The sequence below is a fragment of the Opisthorchis viverrini genome (genome assembly GCF_000715545.1).
Source record: "Opisthorchis viverrini unplaced genomic scaffold opera_v5_48, whole genome shotgun sequence".
Lineage (NCBI taxonomy): Eukaryota > Metazoa > Platyhelminthes > Trematoda > Opisthorchiida > Opisthorchiidae > Opisthorchis > Opisthorchis viverrini.
Window position 1 is genome coordinate 2,096,396 of NW_008751704.1, and position 11,099 is coordinate 2,107,494.

General features: G+C 45.5%; 1 protein-coding gene across 1 annotated transcript; it reads right to left on the reverse strand.

Annotated features, from left to right (window-relative positions):
* Window positions 1–9,180: 9,180 nt before the first annotated feature.
* On the reverse strand, window positions 9,181–10,322 carry T265_13242 (hypothetical protein; the record flags this gene model as incomplete). Its single annotated transcript, XM_009167892.1, is given in 5 exon segments — window positions 9,181–9,530; window positions 9,576–9,675; window positions 9,682–9,949; window positions 9,979–10,195; window positions 10,223–10,322. Coding segments are annotated over 5 exon segments (1,035 nt in total).
* Window positions 10,323–11,099: the final 777 nt, after the last annotated feature.

Below are 11,099 nucleotides of genomic sequence, written 5' to 3' on the forward strand. Positions count from 1 at the left end.
TTCTACTCAGTCAACATTTAATCTGCCGCCAGGGAGATGTTTTATTAAGTGTATGTGCTTCCGGATGATTTTCCCGACACAGAAGTAGAGCAGCATTATCGAGCACTAGAACAACCGTCGCCACTTGCATCTGCACCGCCGTCATGTGACTGCTGGCTTATAGCCCTCCGGAACAAACTGAACCCAGCCGATGACAGTCAGCTTGTGGAGCAATCTGCTAAATGTTTTTCCTGTTTTCGCAGCTGTGAAAGAGCCAGAATAATGCAATAGGCTACTTTATAGGCCTGAAATCCACTTCACCAAATTTTATCAGCAAAACAAATTCACATTCGCAGTGCTTCACGGAGACGCACGTCGTTTTATGGACCGAAATTAGAATTGTAGTTAACTAACAGAGCAGCTTGGCACACTTAACGGTGACTTTATATGACCTGGACTGTAGGAAGGTCCGTGAAGTAAAAATTATCGCGCTTGAGACGTCTATGAAGGATCAAATACGCTTCAACTGGCCGTTGATTTGCGTGCTATGGTTGTAGGAAATTTCGTCAACTTATGTTTCCAAAAAATCACAAAATGTGGGTAAAAGTTGCTCATCATACCTCCTTAAACAAGACTGTACTGTGTAACCGCCGCTTCGTGCACCGGGTACTAGCCGAATATGAGTTTTGATGACTAACTTTGACTTCTGGCTTCTCGTATGTAATTTGGGTAATCTATTCCATCCATTTTGTAAACATTTTTGACTACCGCGCGCACAAGAATGCTTTACTTAGGCAAATTCTTGGTGCCCTCCTAAAAACAGCAGAGGATAAAAGCGCTGGAGCAACTAGCGATTCGACGAACACCTTTGTAATTAAGCGGACAGTTTATCAAGAATACACAAAAAACACAGAGCTCAAAATTGAAGACCGTGTCATAAAGTACTGGACAACACTCTTTTTGAATAACACCCGGCATGAGCGTAGCAGGCCACGGAGCGTTTTGGATTGAGAACATCTGCGCACAAATGACGGGACCTTGCATATTTTTATTCCAAGGGTTTCTAGAGAAGTTTGTATTCCAGCTTAGGATTGGCCACCTGGAGATCGCTCGTCTGATGAAAGGGTCCTTGCAGATATGTTTAAGCAATAGCTTTCTACTCAACTGTTTCACGAGTTGAGTGAATCGAGTCGTTTGATCCAACTTTTCGGATCGGGTTTGTTCTGGTTGTCCAGCGGATACAGTTTGCCTGAAAGGCACAAGCGAAAAAATGTGTACAATTTCTTCTCAAGTTTGCGGCGAATAGCAGTAAGCTTGCGAACATTAACAGCATCGGGAATGCCTCGAACTCAGTTCTAGATGCGGCGTCATTAACCGTTGGAGGAAGGTTATTCCATACACCAACTTCCCAAAGTGTGACAAAATGTGGCTTGATGAAAGTGTGCACTCGGAGCCCAAAAATCTTCCCATGCCCCTGCTAGTCAACGGTGACAAGCCTGTGGGGCAAAACCTACTGAAAAATAGCACAAATAAATATGAGGTCTCCTCCCAGACTAAAACACCTCTGGACGATATAGTTCAAGCACCTCAAGACGCTCATCATAATCACTGATTTAAGGTCAACGATCAACGCAGTAGCAGTTTCTTTGGAACGCACGATGAGGGTTACCATCTTCCTGCCTTCTGAGTAGATTATTTGGTTGGCGTATTCGAGAAGTGGTCCCACATAGGCCCCACAGAGTAGCTGGATGTTCATGTGAGTGATGCGTATAAAGGTGCGCCAACTCCTCCGTTGAACTACGAATGCCTTTTCTGAGGAATAATAATTATGTGAGAATCACAGGTTTGAGGAAAGCTAGATACTCAAATCCTTTGTGGTATCTATGTTCGTAATATCTGCTGGTTCATTCTCAAGCTGGGCGGTGTAACTTTGGGTCAACGATAGAGACATGCTGCATGAGTGATATTCAGGTCCTGACTGCCAAAAATGTCGAGATATTTGACCAATTACAGCATTGTCGTCAACTCACGGTATCCATGGAGATTACCGCAGCAGAAAAAATTGCAGTCGTATGTTTTATGGGGTGTCTCATTAAGCGTTAGTTAGCAGCATAATGCTGGTGAGGCGGATGCTCGTCCAATCGATGTTTGAATATGCAGGTTTGATGCACGCTGGCTAAGAGGTCTATGTGGGTAATCGCACAGATATCAGAGAGCAAGCTAGGTGACCTCGCTGAGAGGAGAACTTCTGCCCACGGCCTCTGAGATTGGCGAGCCTGGAAGACTGAGCCATTGACTCCAGGGGCAACCCGGAGAGCCAGTTGATGGTAAGCAACTATGAAACCAGGTCCATATTTAAGGCCACAAAGTGAACCTCGAGAGGTATAATCCGCTTGTTTTGTAAGCCTCCTGACGCATGTGACGCAATACGTTCTGCAGGCCTTACTATCTATCATTCGCATTTGGGCTGTAAGCTGAATGGGGGTGTGGAAGTCTCTGCTCCCTTAGCCTTCTGAGAGAACGTCTTATGAGCCTTGAGTTTTTATTGGCCAATTTTGCTGACTTTTGCCACCATATGAATTCACCTCATTTACGTTGCAAGATCCTAAACCTGCTTAGAAGTTTGGGCCGAAAAGCGTCTAGCTACCTAGGGTTTGGTTGGCAGTTGGAGAAAAAAAGAAATGCACGCGAGAATTTCCAGGTTTTTGTCAGGTGTCCGTCAGTGAGAAAGCTGAAAGCCATATTTTGGTCTGTTTGCATGAATTCCTGGCCGGGAATAGCATGGACGCTTTTCAAACCTTCGAATCACTAAAAACGTCTGCATGGGGTAAGCGGGTGGAAAGGTAGGTTGGTAAACAAGATCACAAATAAAAGATGAAAGAGTGGGGCCGGAGGTTTTTACGATTACTTGAACAGTACTGGTTCCATTTTGCAGATGACTGTGACACCATTGTGGGGAAGCTGCACGAATGTTTTACACAGAGAACGACGTACATATATAGGGGTGGTACAATGCAGGAAAATGTTCATTGCGGGCTTTTTTAATTTTCTCTTGAAAAATTTTGCGCCAATTTTCCCGCGTATATTAGGCGTTAACAAAATTGGCTTGTATTTGCAGACGAAGTGACAATTACACTTATGTGGAGGTGTCAGTTTTAGGTTGGATGAAAGAGTTATTAATGCACAAACCGCAACTACGACTGCTTTATGGCTTGTCCCCCTGCAGATATCCTACCGTGCACGAGAGATAAAAACCTCGTGTGGTGAAAGGATGCGCCCTGCAGGGAAGGCCGCCTTGTTGCGTTGCATCATGGTACGTTCGTATACTCGACAACCCTCTAGTAGCACGGGTGTATCGCCCGACGCCGGTGGTTTGAAGCTTTCATTCCAATTGGGGAAAAAACCATAAAACAGCACCCCTGCCTGTCTGTAGTTGAATTAAACTTTTCCCAGTTATCACTTGTCTGGAAACGCCAAGAGATACAAGCAAATGACGGCTGTCCTTTCGTTCATTATATATATATATGCGCATGGCGGCTAAGTCCTGAACCCCTCCAAATCGAGTAGCTACTCTGGCCCGGCTAGTACATGGCTTCTAGCTCAGCCAATAAAATCCACTTCCTGGGTGCATTTAGCTTGTTGTCATCCTCTTTTAGTTTTTTATATTGGACACCGTTTTATTTGATGCCTCCTAGCACCCACCACACGCTAATACCCTCATCATATTCCTTCCACATCCCCCTATCCCAGGTTTCAAAGCACCCACCACACGCTAATACCCTCATCGTATTCCTTCCACATCCCCCTATCCCCAAGTTTCAAACTTCGACTGTAGTTACCCAGAGGGTATTCACTCAATCTGGCTTGTTTCCGGTATACACTCACACGGTCCTCCCACTGATCGGAGATTTTCCGTGACTCTGCATTGGTCTGACCCTATCTATATTAACCTTTTCGTATAACTCAGATCGGACTACTACGAAAATACGTCTTCCCTGTCGGAGTGCGACAACTTTGACGACCATTTCGAGGCTGTCAGGAAACCAAAGTATTCCAGTTCAATGATGGCATGACACTGTCATATTTTGTCTGATGGCAATCCTGCAACTAATCACTTCCTACTTTAAAGGATGCCATCTCGCCCACTCGTTCCTCTACTTGCAACTGCGAATAAACTCTTCGCCCAACCCTAGCCACCTTCAGGGAAGCGTTTATTCTAATATGCTGAACTTTCCGTTGGGGTGTAAACATCTTGTTGAGTTTCATTCCGTTTCTCGCAAAGTCGGTCATTCTCTGTGCGGTTAGGGTTCCGTCCTGAGCGTTAGGACCAAATCCCTCTCCCAGGGAATTTTTACACCCAACTCCACTCCAACAATGTCATTAATGAATCTCCACAATCCAATGTGCAACGTTACTATGGGCTTTACGCTATCATCTATGCGCGTTGCCGATTTCTCCACTTCATCATATCACTTGCGCATTTTGTAAACCTGGCCATAAGCCCACCAGTCCAAGGCCAAAATCCTAATAGGGGAGCTGAGTATTCGCACAATGGAATTGAAAGTTCGAAAGCTATGACGTGTCGCTGATGGACTAAATCAGTCGGGCAACTAATCTCAGAATATCATTTCAAACGCTTGAGCCCGATTTAGGCATCCCGAGGTCTCAGCACTGCTGGAAAATCGTCCCACTCGACTTATTCAGTAAAGGGTATTATTGATTCAGTGGAAAATGAAATTTAGTGAGCTGAAAAAGCGTGGATTTAGATTAGATGGATTTCGGTCTGAGCACACACACAAAAGGATTGAACATTCTGGCGCGAAAAAGTTTCACCCCACACGCAAAGGTTTTGCAGCTCAGAGAATTGTGCGATTAATGGATTCCCCTCGTAAAAGGTTTTGGGCTTTAATTCAAATTGGCCGGCTAGACCGAGAGAATCATGCACAGCACTAATTGTGCGATTAATGGATTCCCCTCGTAAAAGGTTTTGGGCTTTAATTCAAATTGGCCGGCTAGACCGAGAGAATCATGCTACAGCACTAAATTTGTTGTTCTGGATCCCCACTTATCGCGCTTCCCAGTCTTCTTGACATGTACCAGGCAGTATGCCTCTTTTCCCGTACCTAGTTCTGCCCTTGCCCGCCACTCTAAAATCTTAACGGTTTGATCTTATCTCAGCTGCCGCCTCTAGACGTACGCCCATAATTTCTCTGAAACCGTGGTTCGAAAGGAGCAACACTAACCTAAAGTTTTAGCATTTGATGGTACTTATTCGAGCGCTTAAGATCTCCTCACGCGGCCGCAGTTTTATTGGAAGTTGTTTAAACGAACTCGGAGTCCACTATGGGCGCGGAATGCGAATTTTAGTGGCAGCCGGTGGCCTCGGCAGTTGTCTGTATGAAAACGGTGTAAGATTTTGTGAAAGGCGGGTTTCTTCTCGTGTTCCCTTACGTATTGGAGTTGTAGGTAATCGCAAAGCGACCGAGACGATTATCACACCCATGACCTCCGCGAAAACGTAAACTGGAACGAACATTCACAACCTGGTCTCCAGTAAACGCGCTTTTGGTGGCACCACTGGTTGCGCCGCGCGTGGCCACCAGTGGCAACAGATGGAAACTAGGGGTGGTATGTTACGCTTGCCACTGGTTGCCAACGGCGGCCAAAAGCAGCAACTGGAAAGTTTCTGCCGAACCTTTTCACGGTCTTTTTCAAAACCTTTTGCAACCGTGCGAGACCAACGCTTGCAACCACAAATTTGTCAGCTAACTGACTGCTTCCCTGAGTAATCGCTCTGACCACCTAACCTCATGGCAGCGTCTTATTACCGAGCTCCACAGATAATTACCACCCGCGTCGTTCTTTCGACAACATGCCGCATGGTCAAAGGACAACGAAGTCGGTGGAAAAATATAAACGTATAAACAATATCATCACATTACATTTTTCAGTGCGCCGCAAGGCGGCCCTTTCGCATTACAGTCTCTGGTTTCCAGGGATTCGATCCAACGCTCCCTCGAAACAAGACTTAATTGATTTTTCAATGAAACGCACTGTGACACTTGAGTGTGTGGCCACAGAGTACATTGCATCTAAGGTGACTATTGTCAATGCCAAACAGTTACGTCACGCTTTATGAGCCTTGGCAACGTTGTGGATGATATAGCTCTTTTATCTCCTCCATTTAACCACGTGAGATGATCTGCAAACTCCGGAGCAAACAGAGCACGCAGCATGTTCCCAACTGACGGGCAGGGGTCAGGGCAGGCCAGTCGTGAAAGTGAAGACCGGGGTGAAGGTACTCGCTGACTGTTCGCAGAATTCCGCCTACAAAAGCCTGACCAGGAAAGCATCAAGCTTCTACTTTTGTCATTCCAGAGCGTCTTTCCGTTTTTGTTACATGTACGTACCCGAACTGAGGCCTAGCTCCAAACATCTCACCCGTGCATCCAGCTTTTCCAAGCGATCCAGGGTTTCTTCTAATATTGGAATAAGCAATAAAAGAGTGACACCGACTCACGTCGAGAGGCTTCTGCTCTGACAGCCTCTTCAAGCATTTAATCTAGCTATGAATGGATGTACGTAATTGAAGTTTGCCTCGAAACGCAGCCAAGATGCGCATCACGTTTTGTTTGGGCAATCGGGCACATGTGATATCACACCCATGACCTCCGCGAAAACGTAAACTGGAACGAACATTCACAACCTGGTCTCCAGTAAACGCGCTTTTGGTGGCACCACTGGTTGCGCCGCGCGTGGCCACCAGTGGCAACAGATGGAAACTAGGGGTGGTATGTTACGCTTGCCACTGGTTGCCAACGGCGGCCAAAAGCAGCAACTGGAAAGTTTCTGCCGAACCTTTTCACGGTCTTTTTCAAAACCTTTTGCAACCGTGCGAGACCAACGCTTGCAACCACAAATTTGTCAGCTAACTGACTGCTTCCCTGAGTAATCGCTCTGACCACCTAACCTCATGGCAGCGTCTTATTACCGAGCTCCACAGATAATTACCACCCGCGTCGTTCTTTCGACAACATGCCGCATGGTCAAAGGACAACGAAGTCGGTGGAAAAATATAAACGTATAAACAATATCATCACATTACATTTTTCAGTGCGCCGCAAGGCGGCCCTTTCGCATTACAGTCTCTGGTTTCCAGGGATTCGATCCAACGCTCCCTCGAAACAAGACTTAATTGATTTTTCAATGAAACGCACTGTGACACTTGAGTGTGTGGCCACAGAGTACATTGCATCTAAGGTGACTATTGTCAATGCCAAACAGTTGCGTCACGCTTTATGAGCCTTGGCAACGTTGTGGATGATATAGCTCTTTTAACTCCTCCATTTAACCACGTGAGATGATCTGCAAACTCCGGAGCAAACAGAGCACGCAGCATGTTCCCAACTGACGGGCAGGGGTCAGGGCAGGCCAGTCGTGAAAGTGAAGACCGGGGTGAAGGTACTCGCTGACTGTTCGCAGAATTCCGCCTACAAAAGCCTGACCAGGAAAGCATCAAGCTTCTACTTTTGTCATTCCAGAGCGTCTTTCCGTTTTTGTTACATGTACGTACCCGAACTGAGGCCTAGCTCCAAACATCTCACCCGTGCATCCAGCTTTTCCAAGCGATCCAGGGTTTCTTCTAATATTGGAATAAGCAATAAAAGAGTGACACCGACTCACGTCGAGAGGCTTCTGCTCTGACAGCCTCTTCAAGCATTTAATCTAGCTATGAATGGATGTACGTAATTGAAGTTTGCCTCGAAACGCAGCCAAGATGCGCATCACGTTTTGTTTGGGTAATCGGGCACATGTGATCTATCGGAATCGCTTGTTTCCTCGCCGGAGTCACTGGTTTGTTCAATGTTCCCTAGAGGTGGGGGCAAAATCGCGGATTACTGATGACCATAAACGGAGCTACATTTAAAACATTTGGCAAACTAAAATTATGGTCACACTTACTCAACAGGTGAGGATCAGATTCGCGGGGGTTAATTAAGTGAACTTTTGAAACCTCCCTGAAGTCTGTGTTTCTCAACCTATTCACTAGTTGACGAGTATTTTGGATTGCGTTTTCTGAAAAATGGACGAGTCGTTACAAAATTAGCTCTGGCGGACACCGTAGTGCAGCCCAAAGTAAGTCTGTGGCTCCATTTCTGAAGTGCCGTCGCCGGCGTTAACAGAGCACGGAATCGGTCCGCTTCAAAGTGAGCTCCTGAAGACGTGCCAACGCTCAACTAGATTTTTTATGTGAAGAGTACCAAACCTTTTGATGACTGCAGCGGAGGGCGTGATGTCGTTTGAAGGCATGCCCTCTTTGTTTATTAGGGCGCGTTTCATTGCTTCGTAGTCATTAATGTCCTCCAACAAACCGTTCTTTCATCAAAAAATCACTTTTCGCACCAAATCTCAAAGTGTTCGTCATCCAAGAACTTAAAAACTGTAGAAATCTATAAGGGAGGCGGTTACATAAGTAGACTCATGTCAACAAATTTTTTGCTATGCTTAAAACTCTTGGTCAATGGTAAGTTTTATTTTTCAAATGAACGTAACAGTGGAATTTAAATAAATTCATCACTTACAGGAAACACGAAACGTCAACGAGTAACGCGACTTTAAGGCTGAACAAAGACACATTCACTCAGCCGACTAGTACGGAAAATCCGAAACCGTAAGGGAGAAGTAAAATAAGAACGAACAAGATCAAATCTCCTAAAATGGAAATGGAGGGCTGTAAATTTTACAAAACACAAGTGGCTATGAACAAGAACTGCAGTGTCTCGTGTAGAGCAAGAGATAAAAAGAGCGGAAAATTAAACCTTCGGATGAAACGGATGCACCCCCAAAGTTATCTGTCAGCAAACAGTCCAGCGTATCAGCTGGACCGTTCAGCAATACGCCGTTGTATTTGAACGGCAGGATGACGCAGCCCGGAAACATCCTAAATTGACCTAAAAATGACTCAAAGAGGAATGCAGAAAAACGGCTCATGGATCCATATATCCTCACATCTTCCGCCAAATGTACCAGGCTATGTACGTTGTTCGTGACAGCCCGCGGATCATACATACTGGAAAAGTTCTGCACAGCCACGCATGCTATGCTCTGAGCAAAGTCAGCATAATCAACGAGGAAAACTGTGAGCGAAAATGAGCACAGTAGTAGACAAATCACGAAATATACTGTAAGCATTAGTGTCAATCAAACATGCAAGTACAACGGGCCCTGAGTAGAGTAAAACTGCCGAAACTCCGTGACTTTCCACAGCCCACTGTCCACGAGAGGACAGCAATGATGTTGGAATTCATTTGGGGTTTGACTGTGTACACTAGAAATGCAGCGGTTAATTTCCGACCCAAGCGCTTGCAACAATCTGTAGGAACAATGCACTTGATCAATAACCCGAAATTTAAGCAACTTTTTGGCTAAACCAAGGCACACCATGTGCATATAACCAAGCGGGAATGAACTGATCGTGTCACTTGGTAGCCACTCAAATGGGGAGACACCGGTATGATGTCTAGCATTGGAATTGGAACGAAAGTCGGCGCCTTCCGAAAACTAGCATCCAGTTGTGGAACCCATGAACGACACACCTATCAAATCCGTAATAACCAGAATGTTCTCTGATTTGCTTGATAAACGATCTAGCTGGTTTGCCGCAAACGCCGCGTGACAGGAGAACAGACACACATACTAGACCATTTGGAGGAGTAAACCGCTGTCCAAAACCAGCTGCAGTTTCCTTATCGTGTCTTGCAGAAGGGCTTTGACGTCAATCGGTTTGGGAACACCCCAGAAGATACTAACTACAAATGGCCTCGTTTTCGCTAATTCCGACGCAGTTGTGAGGATGGGCCAAGTATGTTTCCTCGACCACCCGTGTAAACTGACGCTATCGATGTTGAGCACAACGCTGAGCTGTCTCAATTTACTGCGCTTCTCAGCTGTCAAACAGGCTTTACGCACACTAATTGGCAATCCAGCGCGTATATAAACACTTCGGCAATGGCTCCAGAAGTTGTCGTTCTTTGTGTAAAAAGCAGAGTTCTCGGGTCCTTCGGCAAATCAGGATAGTGCCGAAGAAGAGCGAACAGCAACATGCGCTTGTAATTGAAGGGCACCGGCAGATGAGCCAGGACATAGCGCACGTCCTCCACAGTAGAGAGCGCACGAGGTGTCTGATAATGTTGCTTCCAGAACGAAATTACTGCGCCTTAAAAGGAGACTTACAGCTAGATACCCTCCAAATTTCTACCTACGTGGTGTTGGGTCGGGATACTCTGTGGTCTGTTCTGAGGTGGACAGCGTAGCTTCCGCTGCTGTGGAAAGATTGCTGGCATATCATTAACCCACTATATATTATTCTACCAGGATCTGTTGGAGGCGAGCTTATACTTTCTGCATTTCCAGAATTATTACACCCGTAAAGGTGCTCCCACATATTGCCGCGCCCACACAGTAAACAGACTCAAGAAGAAAGTTCACCTTTTCTCAAAGGATAGCACATTTATCTCTCAGCTGCACTGCATCGATAATTCTAATAATAATTTAAGTAATCCGAAACCGTTACCTGATTGAGGTGCATTTCGTTTACACGACCGTTTGACGCCTGACGACCGTCCAAAAATTGGACGAAATGTGGCAATGGACCAGCGGAAAAGCGGTAACCGAAATTAGCGCAATAAATGATATATTTGATCGACCTTGCATTAAAGCACAAGGGTTTCAAAAATGACTTTTACCCAGGGATTCAATATCTCATTAATTCCGTTTTCCTTATTTTTAGACGGCATTTATGCCGAAACCGCTATATTCGGACTGTATGTATGATGGCTTCCAGCGGTAGAAACGTCAAAAAATTTAGCCACATTTAACCGTCCATATCTACAGTTAGCCGCCGGTGGCCATGCGTTTACTGGCCATTTTAATATATGAAAATTTTTATGGTTGCTATAAGCATTCCGCTAAAGCCAAGGAATTCGTCAGAGTTGACAAGCTTTTCTCTTTTCATGATGGTCAGTATACATTATATGGCTTAGGCCAAGGTTTGATCTTTACCGATATACCGAGACACCAAAAGTGTCGTTGGATAAACTATGGGGTTTGAAGGGGGGACA